Source organism: Camelus dromedarius, chromosome 27 (assembly GCF_036321535.1).
Source record: "Camelus dromedarius isolate mCamDro1 chromosome 27, mCamDro1.pat, whole genome shotgun sequence".
NCBI lineage: Eukaryota > Metazoa > Chordata > Mammalia > Artiodactyla > Camelidae > Camelus > Camelus dromedarius.
The window spans coordinates 5,981,194-6,007,619 of record NC_087462.1 but is presented as its reverse complement, the minus strand read 5'-3'; the positions used below and the strand labels follow the sequence as shown (position 1 = coordinate 6,007,619).

At 47.1% G+C, this 26,426-nt stretch overlaps 1 protein-coding gene across 2 annotated transcripts in view; it reads right to left on the bottom strand.

Annotated features, from left to right (window-relative positions):
• Positions 1–418: 418 nt before the first annotated feature.
• The window catches only part of SMARCA4 (SWI/SNF related, matrix associated, actin dependent regulator of chromatin, subfamily a, member 4), a 36,070-nt gene continuing 10,062 nt past the window's right edge, over positions 419–26,426 (bottom strand). The window contains exons 2-14 of one of the 2 annotated variants that reach the window (XM_064480236.1): positions 22,557–22,806; positions 20,534–20,666; positions 19,309–19,713; positions 18,938–19,036; positions 17,932–18,190; positions 15,602–15,728; positions 14,858–15,031; positions 14,267–14,440; positions 12,903–13,070; positions 12,761–12,811; positions 8,457–8,587; positions 8,222–8,279; positions 419–576 (exon numbers count right to left, since the gene is read on the bottom strand). In XM_064480236.1, coding sequence (XP_064336306.1) covers positions 451–576; positions 8,222–8,279; positions 8,457–8,587; positions 12,761–12,811; positions 12,903–13,070; positions 14,267–14,440; positions 14,858–15,031; positions 15,602–15,728; positions 17,932–18,190; positions 18,938–19,036; positions 19,309–19,713; positions 20,534–20,666; positions 22,557–22,778 — 2,127 coding nt within the window. In that variant the 5' untranslated portion in view covers positions 22,779–22,806 and the 3' untranslated portion in view covers positions 419–450. Of the gene's footprint in view, positions 577–8,221; positions 8,280–8,456; positions 8,588–12,760; positions 12,812–12,902; positions 13,071–14,266; positions 14,441–14,857; positions 15,032–15,601; positions 15,729–17,931; positions 18,191–18,937; positions 19,037–19,308; positions 19,714–20,533; positions 20,667–22,556; positions 22,810–26,426 lie in introns of both variants that reach the window. The other variant, XM_064480235.1, reaches the window with a different exon arrangement.

Genomic DNA, 26,426 nt, shown 5'->3' with positions numbered 1-26,426 from the left:
CAGCCGGATGCAGAGGACAGCAAGACACCCCGTGTGTACAGACACAGGAGCAAGGGGAAGAACACAGTGGCCCAGATACACTTGTGCAATGAAAAGGAAAACAGATATGTGTTATGCTTACTGATGCACGGAATACCTGTGGAAGACACAGGATGCTGGAAAAATTTTTTTCCAGGGAGGAGGTGGGGTGGGCTGGGGCCAGGGCACAAGAATAAGGCGGCCTTTGTTGTAAACCAATTTCCTAGACACAAGATGAACCACGTGAATGGAAGATACATCATTAAATCCCTATGAATATCAGCGAAACCTGAAGTAAATCAGTTTGGTGTTTGTGGTCCCACAATGGCTGCCAGCTCGACAGTGTGGTCCAGGGAGAAGCTGGGGTACCAACAGCTTGTGCCGGCGCCACCTCGCAGGAAGCTGGCAGAGGGGGAGCTTGGCAGGGGTGCCTTACTCAATGATGTGCCGGGCGTCCACCTCAGAGACATCGTCGCTGTCTGGATCTGGAATCTTCTTCTTCTCCTCCACAGGCAGGGCGGGAGGCTGCGCTGGCTGCGGCTGCTCCTCCTCTTCCTCCTACCGAAAGACCAGCCCACGTCACCTCAGGTCACCCCCCGGGGATGGGCACAGGCTCCTGGGGGAGAAGACACTTTTGGAAACACGTGATGGTTTTATAACCCTCATGCTTGCTTCCGATCCCGAAACGAGTCATGCCTTTTATTTGCATCTTCTTTTAGTTGCTCAGTATATGACTTCCAGACTTCCTAGCACAGTATCCTGCCACTGCTTTTTGAGGATATCTCAGTGTTCTGTACTTGTGTTGCTGCTGGTAGATTCCACCCGCACCAGCTCCCCTTACACAATGTACACTACTAAATCAGTTTTTCACTTGAATTTCCTAGGTATCAAACATTTTATAGGCAACCTTCAATATTTATTGCTCTTGATTTACTTCCAGCTTTACTGACATGGCCAGAATGTCTAAAATATGTCAAAGAATACTGGAGACAACAAGCATCATTGTTTACTAAGAGGTTTTCTATAAACTTATGAATTAAGTATGAGTGTTATAGTTCATTATACTTTTTCGCCATTTACAGAGCAGATAATAAAGGGGATTTGGTGTGACTGATAAAATACACTCACATACATTTCCCAATATTAAAGATATTAAACCATCTTTGTATTCCTGTATAAATCACACAAAATGTGTGTGTTAATGGAACTGCTATAAAACTTTTCAAAAAATCAATAATTAATCTGTTAAATTATTTCAATCAAAACCCAGTGGGATTTCCCTTGGAGCATATAAAATGATTTTATAGATCATCTGGAATAATGAACAGGTGAGGACAGCACAAACATTATGGCCAAAAAAAAAAAAAAACCACCTGGTAAAGACTTATCCTGGTTGATATTACCATGTCAGGAGTTAAAACAGGGGTGGGAATCCTGGCTAAGTCCTAGTGAGGAGGTCAGCAAATTTTCCCCTAGAAAGTGACCTTAAAGCTGGATAAAAATGGCACAGACAACCGTTTCAGAGCTCCAGGAGTCTGAGAAGCATCAATGCCTAAAAAAACCACTGAGCTCTGGGTAAGAAGAGCAGGAGTCTGCAGCGTTCTCACTTGGGGGTGCTTTCACTTCCCCCACCCCCAGCTCCAACATGAAGGCTGCACTGGGGTGGGGAGGCCACAAGGCCTGGCAGCTGAGGCTGCTGGGGACCTAGTTATTTTGCAGCAGTGCGTGATGCCCGGGCCAGCAGCACTGTCAGTGGAGGTGAGGACCTCAGCCACAGGCGGGGAAAGCATATTACTGGCTGAGGCTGTGCACGTGTACAGAAGAAATGAGAAAGGGCCCAGCAGAAAGTAAAAGCGAGGGTTGACTTGAAAATGGCCCAGACTTGGAACATTTTCTTCACACACACTGATCCACTGCAGGAGACAGAAGCCTTGCTGGCACAGGTATCTGAGTACAATCTCTGCCCAGTCGTTGGATGACTACTTAGTTATGAAGAGACACAGCCCATTCCTAAAGAACCAGGATTAATGATGAAAATGAGAAAAAAACAGAAACAATCAACTGAGCAGAGATACCAAAAGCAGCACACATCCAGGGGAAACAATTCTATCCAGAGATTCAGCCTAGATTATCTACTAAACAAATAAAAACACCAAAAGGAACCCACAGGACTGGAAGTTAGAATCCAGAGTGGCTAAAATAGGCTTCCACTAAACATTATAAGACAAGAGAAAAAGAAGGAGAGTATGATTCAAACTCAGGGGAAAAAGCAGTCAGTTGAGCTTGTCTCTGTTCCCAGATGGTAGATTTAACGTACAATCTTCCAAGCAGCTATTACTATAAATATGTTCAAAGTGACAGTACATATATTCAAAGAAATAAATGAAACCATCCTAAAGGAGAATAAATCAACAAATACAGAATCTCAATAAAGGACAGAAATGATAAATATCACAAATTTGATGAAAAACATGAAACTACCCAGCCAAGAAACTAAACAGACACTAAGGGGAATAAACACAAAGAGGGAGTTCACAGCCAAACTGTTAAAGGCCAAAGACAAAGAGAAGATCCTGAATGAAAGAAAATGAACCACCAAGTACAAAGGGGCATCAAGTTCTTCAGTGGCTGAATTCTCACCTGAAACAAGAGGTCAGAAAGCAATGAAATGATACATTCAAAAGGAAAAAAAAGATTGGCAACAAAGAATTCTATGTCCAGCTAAAGTATCTTCCAGAATGAAAGCTAAAGTAATACATTCCCAGATAAAGACTGAGAGAAGTTTGCTGCTAGCAGACGTGCCTTATAATAAGTGCTGAAAGAAGTCTTTCAAGCCGAGAGGAAATGACAGGAGAGAGTAACTTGAATCCATAAGGAGAAATAAAGAACATCAGAAGAACATCAGAAATGGTAAATAAATGTATCAGTATAAAAGACTTTAAATATACTTCCTCTGATTTCTTCTCTTCTAATTTTTTTAGACTAAGTCATAAGACTATACAAGCTATTAATTAGAAGATTATACTGTTGAGTTTATAACATATATAGATGTAACATATGTGACCATAACAGCACAAAGGAAGGAGAGAAAATGGAGCTAAACTAGAACAAAACTTCCATACTTTACCAGAATGTACTTAGTATTAACCTGAAGAATATGATGATAAATTAAGATGCATAATGCAATCCCCAGAGCAACTACAAACAGGATAACTTTAAAAATGTAGCAAAAATTAAAACATACAGAATAAATTAAATTAAATAAATAAATAAAGTTAACACAAAAGGCAGCAGTAAAGGAAGAAAAAAAATAGCAAAGAAAAGAAATAGCAAAATGGCAAATATAAACCCAGTCATATCAATAACTACACTACACGTGAAGTCTAAAACTCAACCAGAAGGAAGACACTGTCATACTAAATACAAAAGCAAGATCTAGCTACATGCTATTTTAGATTCAAATGGACAGACAGGCTTAAAGTAAAAGAATGAAAAACTGTATGCCATGCAAACAGTAACCATATAAAAGGTGGAGTGATCACACTAATATTGGACAAAATAGACTTTAATGCAAGAAATGTTACTAGAGGCAAAGAGATATTTAATAATGACAAAATATTAAAAACATCAGAAATATATAACTAAGCATACCTATGAAGAAAGCATCAAAATACACAAAGCAAAAAACTGCAGAATTTAAAGAATAGCAATTCAACAAAAATCATTACAGATTCTACTGCTTTATTCTCAGCAAGTGATAGAAAAACTAGACAAAACTCAGCACAGATACACATGACCTGAACAACTCTATCCACCATCTTAACTTACCGACTATACACAGGAATATTCTGTGTATATTCTGTGAATATATGGAATATTCATTCTAAAATTACAAAATTCTATCCACATGAACATGTAACATTTGCCAGGAAGCTAAGCCACAAAATAAGTCTCAATAAACTTTAAAAAGTTAGAATCATATAAAGCATATTCTTATGAATTAAATTAGCAATAAAAAGTAGAAAATCTACAAAATCATCAAATGTTTCATATTTAACAGCACACTTAAATGTGTGTTTTAAAAGAGAAATCACAAGGGAAATTAGAATATACTTTGAATGGAATAAAAACAAAAACAACGTATCAAAATTTATGGGTTACAGCTTTAAGCATTATTTAGAGCAAACTTTATAGCTTTAAACTCACAAATCAGTGGGAAAAAGGTCTCAAATCAATAACCTAAGCTTAGATTGACTAGCAAAAAATGAAAGACAAATTACTAATTTACCAAAATTAGCAATGAAAGCAATATCACTGCCAGTCCCATAGAGATACAGTAATAAAGAACTACCATAAATAGCTTTATGCCAACAAATAACTAAGGTGAAATGGACATATTTCTAGAAAGACACAAATCACTAAAACTGACTCAAGAAACAGAAAATTCTGAATAAAACCTGTAATAGCTAATTGGAATAGTAATTAAAAATCTTCTCACAGAGAAAAGAGCAAGATCGGATGGCTTCACTAATGAATTCTATCAAATGTTTTAAGATGTATACCAATCCTTCACAAACCTCTTACAGAAAAAAGGGAAGAAGAGAACATTTTCTAATTCATTCCAGGAGGACAATGTCGACCTAATATCAAAGCCAGACAAAGCTATCTCAAGAAAACTACATACAGACTAGTATCCCTCATGAACATACACCCCAAAGCCCTCAACAAAATAAAAACAGTGATATACAGAAAAAACTATACACCACGACAATGTTGGACCTATCCCAAAATTAATTTACGTAATAAAGCACATTAACAGACAAAGGACAAAAGTTATATAATCGGCTTAGTAGAGAAAAGTATGAGACGGAATCTAGCCCACTCATGATAAAAACTCGCAATAAACCAGGAACAGAAGAGAATTTACTTGACCCAACAAAGGGCATCTATGGAACACCTGCAGCCAACATCAAGCAACAGTGACAGACCAACTGCATTACCGTTTTTCCTTTCAGCATTATTTTTAAGACCAGAAACAAACCAAGGATATTTGCTCTAAACACTTTTACTCAACGTTGTACTGAAGGATCTACCCAGTGAAATAAGGTAAGAAAAAGAAATTAAAGGCACATAGATGGGAAAGGAAAAAGTAAAACTATGGTTATTTATGAATGACATGATCCTGTATGTGAAACTCCTAAGGAATCAAACAAATAAACAAAAAAAACCCTATTGGAATTACCAATATGAGTTCAGCAAGTTCGTGGAACACAACATCTACAATGTATATAATTGTACTCCCATGTAACAGCAACAAAATATCTGAAAATAAAGAAAAATTCTATTCACAGTAGCATAAAGAATAAAATATTTAAGAATAAATGTAACAACAGCAAAAAGCAAAAACTGTACTCTGAAAACTACAAAACATGGCTAAGAGAAATTAAGGATGATCAGAATAAATGGAGACATTTCATGTTCATGGATTGGAAGACTAAATATTGTTAAGATGTGATGCTCCCAAAACTGATCTATAGATTCAACACAATACCAATAAAAATCCCAGCAAGCCGTTTTGTAGATGAGCTGACCCTAAAACGCATATGGAAATGCAAAAGATCCAGAAAAGCCAACAGAGCAAAGAAGATTGAGGCCTAATGCCGCCTCGTTTCTTATTATAAGCAACAATAATCAAGACAGTGTGGTCATGGCGCAGAGACAGACAGATTAACAGAAAAACTCTGAGAGTCAGAAACAAACCTTTACGTTTATGGTCAACTGATTTTCCACAAAGTTGCAAAGAATGATGGTGATGTGGATATCCATATGCAAAAAGCAAAAACAAAAAACTTAAACCTGTACCTCAGACCACACACAGAAATCAACTCAACTGTGACCCTAAACATAAGAGCTTGTATATGAAACTTCTAGAAGAAAACATAAGAGAAAAACCTTCGTGACTTCTAACAGTTCTTAGATACAATGCCAAAGGCACAATTCATAAAATAAAAAAATCAATAAATGAATTTCATCAAAATGAAACACTTGCATTTCAAAAGATGTTGCACTGAGGGGAGGGGGAAAGGCAAACGGACTGGGAGAAGACATTTGCAAGTTATATATCTGATCAGAGACACGTATCAAGAATATAGGAAGAATTCTTACAACTCTATGATGAGATGACAAACAATCCAATTAAAAATGGGCAAAAGACTTCAAGAGATTTTCAACAAAGAAAATACATGAATGGTGCATAAACATTTGAAAAGATGTTTAACATCATTACTTACTGGGAAAATGCAAAGCAAAACCATGAGATACCACTACACACCCACTAGGATGGCTATAATGAAAAGGACAGATAATACCAAGTGTTGTCAAGGATATGGAGAAACTGGAACCTGTGAAAAAGGTACAGCCACTTTAGGCAACAGTCTGGCAATTCCTTAAAAAGTTCAACATAAACTTACCATATGGCCCAGCAATGCCACTCCTAAGCATCTACTTAAAACAAATGAAAACACATATCCACACAAAGACATGTATGTGAATGTTCAGAGCAGTGTTATTCATAATTGCAAAACATGGAAAAAACACAAATGCCCAATTGGTCAATCAATTAAGTGTGGTATATCCATACAATCCGACATGATTCAGGAATAAAACTTTTGATATACAGACAACATGGATCAAACTCAAAAGCATTCTAAGTGAGAGAAGCCAAGCACAAAGTACTATATGTTGTATGATTCCATTTATGTGTAATTCTGGAAAAGACCAGTGGTTTCCTGGGGCTGGAGGAGGTAGCAAGAACAAATTATAAACGGGTGGGAGGAAGCCTTTGGGGGTGACAGAAACATTGTAAAGCTGGTATAGAATGATGACTGTGCAATTCTATAAATTCACTAAAAAGCAATGAATTATACTTTTACTATGGGTGCATTTTATACTTTGTAAATTATATCTCCATAAAGCTATTTTAAAAATTTTAACAAAATGCTATTGGTCTAAGAATCATTAGAATTTTAAAAGAAACTGAAAAGTATATAAACTATACCTCAAATAAATAGATAAATAAAATAAAAACCAAAAAAAAAAATTAAATTTAAATTTTTTTTAAAAAAAGAAAGAAACTGAACAGGTAGCCCTAAAAATGTATCAGTGGATATAAAAACCTAATATATTAATTTTTTAAAATATCACAGGTCAATGGGGAAGGGATGGACTAATAGTATACCACTTGGCTTAATTCTCCTGGGAGGGGGAGGAATGTACTTCACCTCATACCTACCCAAATCCCAGATACCTGAAGAGGTATTAGCGAGGGTAGTGCAAACAGGACTACCAAACCAAAAGAAAGACATGGGTGACCATCAAGCTGATTTCGGGCTGGGGTAAATGCACAAGGAACACTTAAAAATTCAGTTAAAAAACATTCACAACAGATGAGAAATAAGCATATGAAGCAAACCATTCACAGAAGAAATCTAAATGGTCAGTGAATACCTGAAAAAATGTTTAACCTTAATGGCAAAGATGTGCCCGTTAAAATTCCCTTTTTCAAAACTGAGGGAGGTGGCAAAGCTTTTTAAAAGCCTTGTAAGACACTCACACCCCGGCTGAAGGAGGAGTGCAGGAGAACCCCCTTCTGGATGCTAACTGTGCAGAATGAGCCCTGCCTTCAGATTTTTGCTCTAAACACTTTTACTTGCAGCCCCGGGGCTCCCTCTGAATCACCCTTCCTGAGGAGGCCGTCCAAGACAGAGAGGGACAAGGCTCTCATCAAAGCCTGTCAACCAGGGAAAATCTAAACATCACCATAATCTGGCATAATTAAATGATTCAGAGAAGATACACAATAAATGTGACCATTTATAATGTTTCCAAAGAACAGATTATAATGGGCAAACTTGTACATGACCTATTGCTCACAATTTCATACTGATTTTTCTGGAGGGGAGAGCTGTTGGGTACCTGAAATGTGACTAGTATGACTGAGGACTTTTACATTTAATTTAATTAAAATGGAAGCAGTGCTGTGTGGCTCGAGGCTACTGTATTGGACAGAGCAGCTCTAAAGCACCAACTTTCAGCCAGGATGGGGCCTCAGCTGCCCTCTGCCCACCCCCTGGCCCATAAGATGCCTGGCTGGAGCGGGAGGGGGTCATAGCGCCCGATCGACGGCCAGGAAGTGAACTCTTACCTCCTCCTCTTCTTCGGAGCCACTCTCTTCACTATCAGATCTTGGAGCTACTTCATACCTAGAAAAAAAATTGGTGTTTTAATATAAATCTCCCCAGAACCAGCATGACTTACTTTTCTTAGCAAACTGGCCTGTTTCAAATGTAAGCAAAATCACTCCCAGCTGCCAGATGCCCTGAATGAGGCCAATAGCTAACTCAGGTCCCGCTGCATCTGGGACATGAGGTCCCACTCACCCAGGGTTCATCTCCAGCCAGGCCTCTAGCTGCCCTGCTTTAGGCGCGTCTGTGCCGGTGAGGATCTTCCCACTCTCCACATGGATCACCTTGACAGGTAGGTCACTCATTTGGCTGGTCTCATCCAGAGGCTGAAAAAGAGTCACACGTGTGACTTGAGGTTCCGTCCTGCCCACGCCTCGGGCGTCCGCTAACTGTGGCCAACTGGGGAAGTGCCATCCCAACTCCATGCTCAAAAAAGAGCACACAAATGTGACCAACGATTGTGGAGACAGGTTAACTGTGTATTAATCATTCAGTAAAAATACATATGACACACTGATGACAGCTGCTTCTTTGAAGGAACTGATAGACACATTTTCAAATAGATAATTTAATCATATAGCCCCAAATTCAAAAGTATAGAGTGTGGGCTCACCCCATCCCTGTCCCCTCATCTGACAATGTGTCTTCATGACCCCCCAACAGTATCAGTTTCCAGTGCTTTCTTCCAGATCAATTCCACACGTAAGAAACAAGGACTCAGGTATTCCCCCACAAATGATTACACTATTCCCATTCTCCTAGCCCTTGATTTTTTCTATTTATACTGTATTTGTAGGCTTCATCAGGGATTCTTATTCTTCTCTGTTAAACAACTAACTAGAATACTTGAAAAATAAAACAACTTCCTTTTAGCAACAAATATGGAATTCCTTGATTTCTTATTTTGAGTTATCAACTTTGGAGGACATCTTCAAATTTCCGGGCGAAGACCTTCAGGACAAGGATAAGGATGGAAACCTCTGTCTGTATCTACCAGGAACTTACACCCCTCCCTCTAGAGCTGCATTCGCCATTAACACTGGCCCACAGCAGAGATTTGTCTCCATGCATGTTAAAATCCCATCCTAAAGCAGCCCACCACAGAGGGGGACGGCAACCCCCTACCCCCACGAACAAGCTCTGAGGGCTGCCTCAATCAGTGACTTTCATCCCCATGTCCTTCCTGGGAGCAGTTAGGGTACTGATGGTGGGACCTCCCCATCCCTACAATTCTGACTGAACTGCTCTGGGGTGGGGCTTGGGCCTCCCTGTTTTTCCAAAGCTCCGTAGGTGATTCGAGTGTCCAGCCAAGGCTGAGAACCAATGGGCGAGAACAAGGACAATCAACAGCTGTCATCAAGTGATGCTTCCCGTTACTAAACAGGATGAGCAGCTGCTGTGATTACCCAACAGAATTCCCTGAACCACACTTTCCTGCTATAGGACTCCCTCTGAATACCCCCAAATGGCCTTGTGAAGGCTATGTGCTGCAGTAAAATGGAAGCCCAAGTTTCCCTTAAGAAATTTCAATTTAACATTTCAAATAAAACCACATGAAGTAAATACATATTTGACTTAATCACTATCGTCATTCATTTCTGGGAACCAGGCTAATAAGAAAAAGTGTGCATCTGCTATGGAATGAATTGTATTCCCTCCCAAATTCACATGCTGAAGCCCCAGCTCTCCAGTGTAACTGTATTTGGAGATGGGGCCCTCGGGAGGTAATCAGGGTTAAATTAGGTCATAAGGGTGGGGCCCTCATGATGGGATCAGTGCCTCTAGAAGAAACACCAGCACTTGCTCTCTTTCCCCCCATGTGAGGACATGGCCAGAAGGCAGTAGTCTACAAGCCAGGAAGAGTCCTCACCAGGAACCAATCTTGCTGTTCCTTGATTTTGGATTTCCAGCCTCCAGGATTATAAGAACACATAGTTCCATCTTTTAAGCCACCTAGGTGTTTTGTGATGGCAGCCCAAGCGAAGAGAGCATCAAAAGGTAACATACAAGGAGGCTCATTACAACGTGTGCAATAGAAAGACAGGAAACAATGGAAACAGCCACCAACAGGGGAGTGGGGATATGGCTGTGCATCCGAGCTGCTCAGGGCTGGACCTCTGTAACAACTACCAATGGGAAGCAACCTAAATAGTTCTCAGTAAGAACAATGAAATAGATTCTACTATATGAATACAGTAAAATGAAAACAGAACTAATGGCTTGACATGGAAAGTGGCCCATGATACCCTGCTAAGCAGGAAAAGTGTAGCTATGTCTAGATTGACCCAAAGGGTCCCCAAACAAAGCAAAGACTGTAAGCACAAAGGTTTCTGGAAGGGTGCAGAGGAAACACCCAGGGGTCAGTATGCAGGCTCCTGAGAGGACAGGCACCACGGGGCTTGCACTTTTCATGTTATCATTTAAGGCTCTTTCTACAAGAAGTATTATTACATTTACGATTTTAAGAAGCAAGCAATGGTCACCTCTCAAACACAGTGACATTAGTGAGGTAAGTGTGCATGAGCTAACACGGAAAGGCTAATACAGTGCCAGGCGGGGGTGAAAAGCCATCCGGCAGTGCGTGCACAGAAAGGGTCCCAGAGCACACACACCGACAGTTCCTTGTGGTTTCCCTCCGGGAAGTGGGACTGAGGAGAGGCTGGAGGAGGGGGTAAAGGAAACACTTTTTATTCATACACCTCTCTTCCAAATGAGTATGTTAAGTGAGAATGGCTGCCTTTAGGGGGAAGAGAGGTTGTGGGAAAGATGGGTCTGTGGGGACAGCAGCCCCTCTCTGGGTCACTTTGCACATTTCTGACTTTTGGAACCAGGCTAGTATTTCACAAACTAAATACACAAACGGTGAGCAAATAAATAAAACCAACAAGGGTGGGGGGAACCTCACGAATGAGGGCACGAGAGAGAACTAATCTTCTGAACGCGGTATTCGGAGCATGTACTTTCAATCCAAACACTGACCTCTAGCTAGGAGGCTTCTTCTGCAGGGGGGTACTCGTTAGCCATTCTGAATGTGCTTCCTGTGTGCTCTAGGACCGAGCAATGAGTGGCAGATGGGAGCCAGGTTTGAGACTATTACAATATGGACAGGGAGAATGACAGAGAGAACCCCGTGGTATTGGATTACAATGAGAGAAATCAGTGTGACCTCAAGGTTGTTAATATGTATAATTAGCAATGCAGCTGTGTGTGCGTACATACATCTGTTTCCTAGGTTTGTCTGCTGAGAGGGCCCAGAAGCAATGACACTTCGGTGGTAATGAGCACACCTGGATCTTGGTTTCTGAGTATTCTTCTGATTAAAGAAATCAAGGCTCTTGGAGAAATGGCTGAGTCCAGGACTCAGGCAGGGAGACAAGATAAGCCTGGGCCGTTTTTGTGTGTGAAAAAGTCAGAAAGCCCTCAAAGATTGATGGGGACACATCAAAGGATGTAGGAGCCAATGTGAAGGGACTCCTACTTGCCCAAACTGGAAACATTTGAGCATCAAAATAAATGATAATAGTGCAGAATTAAACTAAGTAAATCCATTAAACTAAATAAGAATCCATGAGTCAGAACCAGGAGTTGGCAAACTATGGCCCACAGACCAAATAACAAAGAAGGGAAAACTTTTCCTTCCTGTAAAAAGCCGATAAATGCAAAGGGAATGATGGGGAGGAAAAATCACCATTTTGTAACCATTACTGCAAAAGCTGATACAGGCAAAGATAATGGATGTAGAAACCAGCTGGGTGAAAGTTTGAGTTACAGTCTGTTTACGTAGTCTGAGCAGCTCCCCACAAGGTACTTAATAACTACAAAAGGAAGCTGGAGATGCCTTGGCAGACAGCAAGAGATCAAGGTTAACATCGCCAGTGAGGGAAGAGCTGTACGCCACACCCCTCCATGTGACGCAGGGAGAAGGGCCCTGCGTCACCTCAGGGCTTTCTGTTGCTGTGAAGGACACTGGAGGGTCAACCGGTGAAACCTTAACAAGGGCTATGGATTAGATCACAGCGTTGCATCAACATTCATTTCCTGGTTTTGAGCCTTGTACAGTCAAGGAAAAGAACAGCCCTGCTTTTAGGACGTACGTCCTGAAACACACAGAAGCAATAGGTGCCGTCACAACTGCATCTGACTATCAAATGGTTTAGGAAAAACATGACATGTGAAAAGCAGGAACCTGGGTGAAGGAATTCTCTGTACCATTCTTACGCCTCTCCTGTGAGTTTGAAATTTTAAAGTAAAAACTGAAACATAGATAACAGCACACGCGTAGAAAAAGGCTTGGAAGGAAACACAGCCAAGAGCACATAGTGTCCTCTCTGGGGACTGGAACAGAGGAGGGGGAGTGTGGCAGAGGACACACATGGATTCTTACCATTGCCATATACAGCTTTAATAATTTAAGAGAAAAAAATATGTTAAAGATGAAACAGACCTAATTTCTGGGGCTGGGCTGGCATTTCCACAAAGAGAAAGCTCTGGTTTCTTACCTCGCCGTCAGGTCCAATTGCAGGTGTCTGTCCTTCTGCGTTTTCTGCCTTCTGGAAGGGAAGAGAGACATAGTCACTCCCTGACGGGGAGGCCGAGGCACACGCGCAAACGCAGCAGCTCCAGTCCCACCGAGGGGCGCACCTTCTTTTTCTTTTTCTTCTTCTTTTCCTTGGCGACCTGGGCGGCCTTGTGCTGCCGCACCAGCTCCGTGAGGTTAGCCACGTACTCGTCTGTCTGCTGCAAGAGGTAGGCCAGGCGCTTGTCCTTCTTCTGGTCGATGAGCTTGCGGTACCCTTCCTCGTCTTCGGCCTGCGGAAGCGTGCGGTTACGGGGCGTGCTTGTCACACACACCAGGCCTCTGGCATCCAAACCAGAGTCAAGAAGCCCACAGGGCTGTTATTAAATAGCAGCTGCACCCATTTAGGGAGCACCGAGCTCACACCCGGAGCTGTGCTGTATTCACACCCTTCACATGACTACTGGCTCCCCTTCAGTGTTTCCCCAGTTCCCACCCAGCACTAGGCCCCGCAGGACCTGCTGGACAGACATGCTCCTGCCAGAAGCATGTGAAAGTCCTGTCCTTGTTGAGCACAAACACACCCAGATCCCAACCCTGCTCTCCACCTAGTCTGCGCGCCACATCACTCTCACAGACCCCCGAAGCAAGCCTGTCCCAGCTCTCTGAGAAAACACCGGACCACGTCGTGTGCCCCCTCCCTCAGCTTACAGCCCCACCCGAGGCTTCCCATCCTGGTCAGAATTGAAACCAAAGCCCTCCTCATGGCCTGCAAGGCCCTACGTGACTGTCCTTGGGACTCCGACCTGACTTTGCTCTGCACCGTGCTGCTCCAGGGGCTACTGGCTGGGCCTTGCACACGGCATTCTCCCACCTCAGGCCTCTGCCCTCGGCTCCCCTACTGCTGGGAGACGCTTCCCCCAGGTCTCTGCATTTGAGGGTCAGGCCCACCCGGCCTGGACCATCCCCTCCCTCGTCCTGCTTCATTCTTCTCAGTGTGCTTTTCACCATCTGAACTCTTTGGCTTGTTCCAATTGGGCATCTGTCTTTCCAGGGCCAGCACGAGCCCCACCAGGGCAGGGACTGCACCCTTCTCACCACCATGGCCCCGACCACACAGCAGTGCCTGTCAACATCGGCCCGACTAGAGAACCCTCTGTGAGTACGTGATCAGACACAAAGGGTCGGGGTGGGAGTCGGACTCACAGCACTGGGGGCTCTCCCACCAGGAGCGGGTCCACCTCCACTTTCCAGAGAGCACAAAGCAGCCAGCTAACTGGCCAAGGTCACGTGGTCACTGATGGTGGGAGTGACCCAGCAGAGGTCTGAGGCCAGGTCTTTCGGACTCCTAAGCCCAAGCCCTTTCTTTCTCTGTCCTGCCTCTAACTCGGAGCAGCAAAATACCCAAAAGGAACCCTGGGCGGTCGATTCCCGTGCCTGTGACACCCAGTGAACCACAAAGGGACCAGGTTCTGACGGCGAACTGTACCATGAGCCGCCGCATCCTCTCCTTCTCGATTCTCTCGTTTTCCTTCTTCTGCTCCCGCTCTGTGTTGGCATGGTAGGTGGCCACCGCCTTGGTGAGTTTCTGGATCTTGCCTGTGACCGACCTGTGATATTCTTTGAAATCCTTGGCATGCTGAAGAATGCTGTTGAGGTATTCCTGCAGGATGCACACAAAAGACCAGAATAACTATGGGACAGGAGTCACTGGATCCTTGCTCTCTACAGAACACTGGGACCCATTCCAGGCCCAGGGCCTTTGCACCTGCCCCATCGATCTGGAAAGCGCCTTGCACACACGTCTGCGTGGCTCCCTCCCTCGGGGCTCCACTCAGACCTCACCTCCGCAGGGAGAACCTCCCATCCTGAGTAAATGGCTCCTCTATCACTCCTTATCCCCACTCATGTTCCCTACACCCTATTACCTCCCAGCATGTTACACGTGCATTTGATTATGACCCACCTTCCCCTACTATATGGTTTTGTCCGCGGACGTATTCTTAGTCTCTAAAACACCATTATAACGAACAGAAAAGAGAAGCACACGGGCTGAGCTGTGAACCGAGACCCGGCGCACCTGGTGCTTCTGCCGGCGCTTGCGCTCCTGCTCGATCTTCTGCTGCTTCTCCAGCTTCTCGGTGATGCGGGCCTCACGCAGTGACTGCCGCTTGCTGCGCTTGTAGGCCTTGGCATTGAGGGCCGTTTCAAGAGCTGTGTCCCTCCTCATGCACACCACCACCTCCTGCCGCAGCTTCAGGAAGGAAGAGGAGAAACTGGCAACGGGCACAACTGTGGGATGTCCACGCAATACATGCGGTTCCACGTCGCAAGCTAGGCAGGTGCTGCCACTCCCAGAAGGATCCGGAAGCACAAATGCGTGTGTGGGAAGGTCATGGTGGGGCATGGGAGGGGTGCTCATGCGTGAGGCACGCACAGTGAGGAGATGGCCGCTTCTGGACACCCAGCAGAGCCTCTCCTGCCTGCAGGTCTCCAGGTTTGCCCTCCCTCAACCACAAACAACATTTCTCACAGGTCGTTCGAAAGTAAAGGACCCTCAGAAATAGACCCATCCAAGTCCCCTGCTTCAGACTGGCCACTGCCACCTGAGGGAAGACCCACATTTATTCATCCCGTGAACGGTCAACGTCCCCCGACGGGCAGGGAGTGGGGAGGCAGGAGCGCAGTGAGTAGGGATGGGCACTGCTGCTGTCAATGGCCAGGGCACATTTAATCACTGCCAGGTGAGCAGCTCTCTAATCTAAGCATAAACATCAACAGAAAGGGCCCTTTTCCTGAAACAACAGCCCGCGCCTGCGCCCACCTGCCTCTGGAAGTTCAGCAGCCTGAGGGCCTTGAGCTCGATGGTCGCTTTGGTACGCAAATCCCCGGCTAGGGACCCGGGAAGGTTTTCAAGTTCCTGAATTCGGTGTGCGATGCGAGCCTGTAGCCTAGGGTGCAAAGACAGAAAAGAGGACAGGTGATGAGAGGTCTCGCCTGTTTACAAGGAACCCACCTGTTCCCTTTCTTTAAAGCTGTAGCCTTAGGAGAATCTATCCCTCGACGAAGGCTGATACTAGTCACTAGACAGGAGATGGCTCAGGAAAGGATGCCAGCTGCCGCACAGACCACACACAGGAGGGCAGCACGGAGGTCTTGGGAGCCGCGGCAAACAGGAAACCTGACAGGGCACAGCCAACCTACGGCACTTCAGCAGCATGAGCCGGCCCCTGGAGTCAGGCGGGCCAGGGTCTCCATCCCAGCCCTGGGAATCTACCTAGCCCGTGAGCCTCATGAACTCAGCTATAAACTGAGGAGAACCTGCAGAGCAACCCTACAGGCTTGGTCTTAATAAGGGTGATAATCCCCTTAAGTCTTTCACACTTATTTATCAAGCACCTACTGTGTGCCAGGGACCATTCCAGGTACAGGGCTGCAGCATTAAAGACTAACAGGGCTGTTTGCTGCTGTCGTGAGCTCACAGCTTTATCAGGAAGACAAGCCATAAAAGAGTTAAAAAATTAAGTATCCATGGTAATCCCAGAGAAGTACTTTGAGGAAGGGGCTGGAGGTGAGAGGTGGTGGGGGAAGGGCCTCTATAAGGTGATGACTGGCAATAAAAACTAAATAACCACAAGGAGTCATGTGCAGCATGTGCAAAGGCCATGGGGCAGGAATAAGTCTAACTTGTTCAATGGAGAGAGGACTGGGGAGAGTCAGGTAGGTGAGGACAGAGCATTAGGCAGGGGCTGAAGAGAAAAGGGTTAGTCAGTGGATAATGGGAAGCCAGTTTTAACCCAGGGAACAGATCTAATGTAAGTTAATTGTAAAAAGAGTCTTCAAAAGCTCTGTGGGAAACACACTGTGCAGGTCAGGATGAGAGCAGGGAGGCTAGGAAGAGGTGCACACCAGATGGCAGGGTGAACAGTATTGAGGGAAAAGAGCTAAGAGCATGCACCATGGGGACACCGGGGATAAGAAGTGCAAGCAAGGGTCAAGAGGCCACAGGGTCTGTGGTCCACTCAGCTGCTGGATGGTAGATGCCTGGGAACAGAGACAGGAGGGGAAAGTGTGGGGCATAAGGCCATCTGGACAGGCCAACTTTAAGCCATCCAGATGCAGCTGGAGGGGAGGCACCTGGGTACAGGGGCTAGTGCTCCAGGGCACATCACAGCTGGAGATGCACCCTGGAGACAGTCATTAGGCAAAGATTTACTGATGTATCTGGGGATTTACGGTGAATGAGGCACAGCCCCCTCCCCTGATGGAGCTAACATTCACCAAGGGAGGCCAGCCCTGAACCAGTTATAAATGCAATGGAGAAACGGAGAGTGCAAGGTGCTATGGGAGTGGATCTCAGGCACCCCCAGCAGTGTGGGACAGGGTGATACAGACCTACTGTGCACCAGGCATCTCACACAGCACCTGGGGCCCAGAGGCCTTGGCAAAGCAAACAGCAACTAGCGATGTTCGAGAGATGTCCACCGCAAAACTTGCTGGGGAGCTTTTTGAGTGAGGGATGAGCCAAAAGTTGGATAATACACTGGTGGTGAGGAGAAATGGCACTTTCATTCCAATGTGTACCTGAACAATCTCCATGGAGAGCAGTTTTGCAGAATCTATGAAATTTCCATGTGCACGGAAATCCCCTATACCTAAATAATGCCATGTTTACAGATTTATTCTGACGTGAGTGCACATGCGTGAAACGAGAGGCATGTAAGTGTATTTATCATAGCATGATTTTAATGAAAGATTAGAACCATCTGTTGTCCATTCAGGGAGTCAGTCTCCTGACTGGCTAAATAAGTTATGGTTCAGCCACCAGGCAGAATGCAACCAGAAAAAAAAAAAGAGCTTTTTCTGTACAAATAGGGGATGATCAAAGATATGTTGCTATGGGAGGGAACACTGCGCGCATCACGCACCATTTGGGGACCACACCCATCATATACCACATGGGGACATCATGTACCGTCTGCCTGTATACACACAGAAATTTCTCTGGAAGGATGCACACCAGGGAATTGGGAGGCTGGGGACAGAGGCAGGAGGGTGATTTCTGGCTGCACACCCACTGGCCTCTAGAATTGTGAACCACATCAGCGTCTCAGGGCTGACCTGGGTAGAGACACCAGGCAGCAGCACCCTCACCTGTACTCCCGCTCCTGCAGGATCTCCACCGGGTCCAAGCCCCGTGGCTTCTGGATAGGGGTGATGCGGCTCTGCTTCTGGTGGAGCGGCACCATGGGGGCGGGCTGGGCCGGCTGCCCCGGCGACTGTGTCTGGGGCGGCATCACCGGGGAGGCAGCCGGCGGGACGGCGGGGGGTGCAGGTGAGGGGCGACCCGTCGGCTGCGGGGGTATCAGCTTCTGAGGTGTGCTCGTGGGAGCAGCAGCATTCGCCATGGGTCCTGGGGCAGGGGAGGAGTCAGGAAGAAGAACACAGCATTGAGTTCCGGGTCAGTTCCAGGTGGAAATGAAAAGCCCTCCTGCCCTGGGGTTTGAGCTTCCTCTGGATTCCAGCCGACATGGCCCTCCCCCAAGTCTCCCACTGGCCCGGGTGCTGACCCTGGTGTGACCTCACAGGACCAGCTGTTCCCTGACTTTCTTCCACCACAGCTCTAAGGAAATCCTACTTAAGCGACTAGCTCTTCAGTGCCCATCGCTGAACCTCAGGCTCCAAGAGGATGGGGAATGAGCCTGTTTTATCCACTGCTTTGACCCAACAGATGTGACCCTCAAATACTGATGACTACACTTTATACAGAACACTGGGGAGCCCTGTCATCCTGCCTGCCCTCCACGGTGCTGGGGAGCATTCCCAGGAGGGAAGGGGTCAGCCGTCCTGGAGGACAGTGTCTGAGCTGCAACTGCGCCTCCCCTCAGCCTCTCTTGAATCACACAGTGGACTCATTCCCAAGTATCCTTCTCTTCCCACTATCAGCTTAGAGACACCAGGTCACCGTGACCCACAAGACAAGCGAGGGAACCAAACCCAAGCCTTTGGGAACCGAGCAAGCCGGATGAGACCCAAAGAGGACAGGAGGAAGAAGGAAGGACAGGTCCTCGGCCTGCTTGCTCTGACGAGGCTCATCTCAGGGTTGCACAATGAAAGCTCCACTAGGGAGTTAGGGCACAGATGTGTCACCAGAATTTACCTTCAGGCCAGGGCTTGGGAGGCCCTCCGGGGGGCTGGCCAGGCATCCCGGGGGGCACGCCTGAGGGTCCTGGGGGGGGCATGTTGGGCCCTCCCATACCTACATCCAGGGAGAAACAAACAAGCGCATAAAATGAGTCCTGTGTTTCTACCTAAAACAGCCAGCGCCACCCCCTGCCCCAGGGACAGCCTTGGCTCCAAGGGACACACCTAACATGCCTCTCATTGTGGGCACCAAGGGAGAGAAGGGGGAGCTAGAGAAACAGCATTTATCATAACAGTAGCCCTGCCTCCAGACACTGATGCCCACACTCCTGTCAGTGCGCTCTGAGACCCCACCCCAACCCAAGGACCGTAGGCAGCAGGCCTTACCATGAGGCCTGCTGTAATTTGGAGGTGCTGGTCCCGGACCTGGCCCAGGGCCAGGGCCAGGGCCAGGGCCAGGTCCTGTTGCGGACACGGAGGGTGGAGGTAGTGTTGGCATCTGCTGCTGCATCCCGGGCATCGGCCGCTTCCCCTGCACCGCCATCTGCAGGTGGTCAGGGAGGGGCTGCCCCCGGGCCAGCATCTTGTATGCCATGATCTGAGCTCTGAGCTGGTGCAGCTGGTTCTGGTTAAATGGGGTCGGGCCCCGGTTCTGCTGCCCCAAAGCCTGGGGGTCGGCGCCATCCAGAGGGGCCCCTCCTGGTCCGGACGACATCTGTGGGCCCGAGGATGGGCCACTGGCTGGAACCGGACTGGAGGCGTGCTCAGAGCCCCCCAGGGGTGAGGGGTACCCTGCAGGGAAACGTGGATACAAGCAGTCACTCAGTAACACACGTCCAGTAATTTTTAAGGCAAGGACAGTAATCTTACCACCCCGCACACACCAGTCCCTACCCTGAGACAGGGGATGGCCAAATGTCTCATTCTCATAAATCAAAGAAGAAGCACCCGGAGGGCACACCCTCACAGCCTGGTTGGCAGCCTGCACGGCAGCCTGCACAGCTGCACTGGTTTGACCCACCTTTCAGCAACATGCCAACAATTAAAGTTGACACTATGCAGATCCAGGCTTTCTCTGGGCCTGTCCGCCTGCCCCTCGGCTTGGCCAGGCCCACTCCCCTCATTTCCGTTATCCACAGAGCCCTTGAGCTTCCCACTCCATGACAGGGGGTCATCTATTCCATCATTTCTCAAACTTCCCTGTTTGGAAAAGTCACCTGCAGGGCTTGTTAAAACAGAGACCTGCCCCTCTCCCGAGATCCTGACTCAGCAGGTCTGGAGCGGGGCCCAGGCACCTGCACTTCTAAGATGCTCCTGGGTGGCACCAGAGCTGCCCTGCTGTGGAGCCCAGCCTGCCCAGCCCTCGTCTAACCCCCAGTGCTGACCACAGGTCTGCCCCTCCAGTGTTCGCTCTCCTGGGGGCTCCAAGACAAGACGGCCTGAACAGGGCACCAGCCAAGCCCAAGCTAACCAGCTCTCTGTGGCAGGGTCTCCAAAGGGCTCAACTGTCCTGGATCCTCTGAATCCATCTATGGGACACCCAGCTAGGCAAATGACCTCAGGACTCCCAGAGGGTGACAAAGAAGAGGAAAGAAGAGAAACAAAACCATACCTTGAGAGTGCTGGTCCATGGGGCTCGGCGGGGGCCCCATGCCTGCATGGCCCCCTGACCGCAGTCCCATCCCCTTCATCTGGTTGTAGCGGGGGTCATCCGACATGCCCTTCTCGTGCATGGACTCCATCGGCTACAAGAGTGGACACACAAGGCAGGATCAGCAAGGGGGGACAGGAAGAGGCAGCAAGAAAAGCATCACCTGAGACAAGTTCAATGTCACTGAAAATGTCTGTCCAAAGCCACCACAGCATTTACTGAACTGCCAACACGACCAAGTGGCTTAGGTCCAAGACACAGTCCCGACATCTACTTAGGTGTCAACGCAGATGCATAAGACAATGCCACCCAAGGGAGGGTGATGGCCTGGAGACTAATGGTCAAGAGGCAAGGGGACATCTAGACTAGGACACCAGGGGGAGGGTGGGGAGACAGCTTCAGATGGCCAACATCTCACAAGGGAAGGACACACACAGCTCCATGTCAGGAACAGTTTTATCCGGGATACCAGGCTCCCTGTTCATCATCACAAGAAGACCTTGTCACCATGGATCTTCAGATCAGGGACTCTCTTTCTTGGAGACTATAAATTAGACACAGGAATGCCTGCCCATGAAGTACGGTAACAATATGTCGAATGTCCTCGCTTTTGGCCTCCTCCCTACTTGTTGAGCAGGAGGCTGTGTGCTGCATCATTCTGTCCCTCCTAAGGGGCACGATCAAATCCTGGTGGAAGGAAAACATACCTTTCCCCTTCTGATGCTTGGCACTAAACACTCCCTCTATGGAACGGCTGGGAAAGGGGATGTTTTCCAAGACCCTTCCAGGCACTCTGTAGGCTCAGTTAATACGAATGTCCTGCTCTCTGGTCAAACAAGTGGCCCAGTAAAGTCAGCTACAGCTCAGGGTGTGCTGTGAGAGGACAAGGAGAGGGCCCCTGGCTGGGAGCACAAGTGGCAGCTTCACCAGCAGGAGAAGCCATCAGGATGCCAAGCAGACCCCAGGGTGGAGCCCACCCCTGCTCCTTCTTCCCTGACCAGAAGAGCTGACTGACGGGCTCGCCTGTGTGGGCAGGGTGGGGGCCTCTGCTCCTAGACCAGACACATGGCAGGAGTCTGACAGACAAGTGTCACATGTCCCAGAGGAAGAAACAAAATGGGCAGAGAGGGAAAAATGGGACCGTACTAGAGAAGAAGCTGGCCTAAACCAGCGGGGTGGGGGCACCAACAGCTTCCCACGAGGGAGGTGACAAGACAGATGCGGTACCAAAGTTGACAGAAATATATGGGAAATGAGTTGGGGGGGTCACCTCACTGTGCTGGAGGCCACTGAGGTGGCACATGCCTGAGGTGTTGTGAGGGAGGGAGGGATGGGATGGCTCTGCCACCAACTCGCTGAATGACCATCTCTCTGAGACCTTACTTCCTCGTCTGCAAAATGGGCACAATACCCACCTACACCTGATGCATTGGGAGAGGGGGACTCAGTAAAATGGGGTACAAACACACAGACTGCCCTTGTAGGGAGGTCAGAGGGGTTAGCAGAGGCCCCTTCCCCCCCAGGCCATACCACTCACATCTTCTACCATGACAGCCTCCTGTGGCCCCTGATGCTTGGAAATGTCACCTTTTCTTCTAGCTGAGGATACCTAAGAGGGTATTTCCTCATTTCCTTCAACCACTTCCCAGAAACACAAGAAAGAGGAAAGCTAATTGTGTTAAAAGCGGGTTTTCCATCTCACTGGCAAAAGCACCCTGCTCAGTGCAGGCAGTGCTGGAGGTCAGGATCCAGCAGGGTTAAAGGGCACCCGCTATTGTGCCTCGTGAATCACCCAGGCAAGCCAAGCAGCCCGAGGGGAGGAAACCATGGGCCATAAGCCATCTATTAGGATTCGAACATTTTCACTCATTAACGTGAGAGACAGGGTGGGTCAGCCGCCAACGCGCTGCTCCTCGCTGCTCACCCTCCGGTCTCTAATCGCAGGGACTCAGTGGCTCGGGGCAGTGGGCCCAGGGATCCCTACCTTGTGCATCTGGTGCATGTTGTCCTGAGGGTACCCTCCAGGGCCCTGGGTCGGGATGGGGTGTCCTGCTGAGGGAGGCCCCGGGCTGGGCCCCATCATGCTGTGGGCGGAGCCAGGTGAGGGACCCGGGCTAGGGCCCAACATGGCTCCTGGGGAGGGGCCCGGGCCTGGAGAAGGGCCTGGCCGAGGAGTTCCACCCAGGGGTGGGTCTGGAGTGGACATCTTCACGGGAGCCGCGGACAGTGGTCTCCTGCTGGAAAAAAGTCCCGGTCAGTGTGGGGGTCGTGGCCATTGGCGGGACAAGTCAGAACAGGTCAAGGAGGATCATACACAGTCATGTCAGAGCACACATCTGACAGGGAGCTGGCGCCTTTTACACGCACCCAGTCCTCTCCCCTCCATTCTTCTCCAAGGAGGTGATACACCAGGCATCCAAAACTGGATCCAAGTCCCCCAAGGAAGGGGTGGGACTCAGGAGGTGGAGGCACAGACTTGGCAACAGTTGACAGTGCCTGACTTCCCTGGTATCTTTTTGACTGTAACAGAGGGAAGTCTCAAGGTAGTGCTGGCACACCCTTCACACCACTCTGATGCTTGCTCATCTTCCTATTTTAGAAAAAAGAAGAGCATGACTAAGGCTCAAAGCCTCTGCCAGCAACAGCATCTGACTGGACCTTCATAAATTCAACTAAAACAAACATTCATGGCAAGTAACGCTGGTTTCCACTTAAGGCAGTGAGATCAAGTTTCCCTGAAAATAAGTGAATTTGGGGGAAGGGTATAGCTCAGTGGCAGAGCACATGCTTAGCAGGCACGAGGTCCTGGGTTCATTCCCTACTACTGAGGTGGGAAGCCCCATAAAAAGACTGGCAGGACCCCCAGGCAGGGCCACTACTCTCCTGTCAGCACCATCTGGTTCCCAGAGGCTCTATCTCACTTTTTGCCTCTGAAACAGCTTACTTACCCCTAAAACTCTATTGGTTCACTGAGCTGATTGGTTATTTCCTTCACTCCTGATTGGTCCATTTCCCTAACTCCTGATTGGTCCACTTGTAGTACTTCATTTGCATGGAGCTCAATCCTCATTGGTCCATTTCCCTCACTCCTGATTGGTTATTTCTCTCCTTCCTGATTGGTCCATTTCTACAAAGCTTGTTCTTAATTAGTCAACTTTTGTTATACCTTATTTCCATATGATGTTACAAAGTGTAAACTGGTAGCCTAAAAAAGCCTGTGTAAACTTACAGATGGGGTGCAGAGCTTGGAGTGTTAACTCCTCTGGGCCCGCTGGCATAATAAACCTGAGTTCTCTAACTCTCTGAGTGCTGCTTGGTCTCTTGCCCAGATCCAGGTTGCTGTCACAACTGAGCTGTAACACCGAGCTACAACAATGAGCTGTAACAAGTTTTTTGCAACACTACCTCCATTAAAAAGAAAAGAAAAGAAAAGAAAAGAAAAGAAAAGAAAAGGAAAGAAAGAGAGAAAGAAAGAGAGAAAGAAACCTAGTTACTCCCCCAAATAAAACAAATTTAAAATTTTTAAGTATTAAAAAAAAGAAAAAAAAAGAAAAAAGAAATAAAACTATTTAAAAGTAGGCTCATTTAAAGAGAAGTATTACAGAACCTATGGCACTCTGATACCAAACATTTCACAAGTGATACTCAACAGTCCAAAGTTTAATGAATATTGCTGTAAACTAAAAATTGATACCCAGAACTATGACTCAGAACCTCCACAAGGTCCAAAAATCAGCTAAAAAAAATCCAATGATGTTGATAAATTATGCTTGCCATGACTGGCCAGAGAGCCGATAAATGTTACCAATGCTTTCACAGCAGTATTATATACATTAGCCAAGATACAGAAGCAACCTAAGTGTCCAATAGATGAATGGATAAAGGTAGGGGGGATGGAATGTTACTCAGCCATAAAAAGAATTAAATTTTGCCATTTGCAACAACATGGATGGACCTGGAGAGTATTATGCTTAATGAAATAAGTCAGAGAAAGATAAATGTTATCACTTATATAGAGAACTTAAAAAAATAAAACAAATGAATATAAAAAAACAGAAACAAACTCACAGATGGAACAAGCTAGTGGTTACCAGTGGGGAGAAGAGAGGAGGGGCAAGATAGGTGTAGAGAATCAGGAGGTACTACTAAGTATAAAATATATACATAAAATGTATAAAAAGTATAAATCTACTAGGTATTAAATGAATAAGCAACAAGGATATATTGCACAGCACAGGGAATACAGCCAATATTTTACAGTAACTAATTGGATTATAATCTATAAAAATGTTTGAATCACAATATCGTTCACCTGAAACTAATATTTTAAATCACCTATACCTCAATTAAAAAGAAATGTTACTGACTCAGCTCTGTGTAAACATTCACACGATCTGCTACAGAAACAGGATACTGTTTGATCCCGAGCCGCCCCCTAGTCTCTGCCCTGTGACATCTCCTTTGCTAAAATGCTGATCCTGGAGTTCAAAATCTCTGGTCCAGGGGTCTGTCTACAGGGAGGATGCATCAGCAGTCACACTTTCCAAGGGAGAAGCCAAGGGACATGGACAAGGCTGCGGCTGGGTCAAGGGCAATGGCTCCTTGGGGCTCCCCTCTGGCCCACAGAGCACTGCTCTCAAGTTGGAAGGGGGTCAATGGTCCTGCACCTTCTTAAGGAACCTGCAGCATCTGGCAGCTCATGGTTTCTTTCTCACCTGGAGGTCTCCACTCCAAGTTGAGCCAACTGAAACTGACAGCAAAATAAAATCCATGCCACCTCCCAATCTAAAGGCGGACGTGTCTGCGTGCCTCCGGAATGACAGCTCCTCCCGAGGGAGTTTATGTTCAGCATTAGCCCTTCACTTTTCTTCCCATCAAAGTGCACTGCACCTCCAAGAATTAACTGCCTCCTCTCACAGCAGTGCCAGCGTCATCAGCGACAGAGCAGCTCACCAGACACTGGAGGGCATCAAGAAAGATCTGTGTGCCGGAATACGGCAACATCCACTTTTCAGAAGCAAGGAATTTCACAACACACTTTCAGAATGGCATCTGCTTCAGAAGCTGCCACCTCAGAAGGGTCAGGCTAGCAGGTAAGTGCTCGGAGCCACCATCAGCGAACTCATTTCTGGACTGAAAGCCCAGACACACATGGGGAACAATAGTAAAGGAGGCTCCAAAAGTGCAAAATTGTGTCAAGGCAAAACCATCCCGAGAGCCAAGCAGGGAAGGTTCCGTCAAAAGTCCCATCCGTGATGCTGGTGCTGTCTGTGGACAGCGTAGCAGTGGAAAGAACAGAAAACTGGAAGCAGGCAGCGGTTCTCAGTGTAGTACTGAGGAGGGGCAGTTTGTTTATTTACTTGCCCTGAGTTTTGGCACACCTAAAGTGCCCTGATCCCAGGTACACAGCTGGATGAATCCAGGATCAGACATAGCACTTCCAAAATTCCAGAAGGGGGAGAGGGCCCCTTCCCAGACAAGACGACCCTCCCAGGCAGAACCCCTGCTCTGGCTCTACTGCTGCAGGTTAGTTTCACCTGGTATTGAACTCAGTCTGATAGAGGGTCACACAGTTTATGTCTACGCATCATTAGGTCCGGGAGGGACATCCGCACTGTTGGGATAGCCATCAACTCTCTACTCGTCCATTCTCCTGTTCATAGATGCGATGCTACCAGGTCTTGGTTAGCACAAACAAAGCAGCTGTGAACAATGTCATTTGGTGGACATGGGTGCTCATTTTCCTTGTGTATCCAGGAGGGGAAGTGTTGGTCATACGGGAGGTGTAAATTTAGCTTGGTGGATATCACCAGCTTTCCAAATGAGGACTACAATCGCACACTCTGCTCTCCCT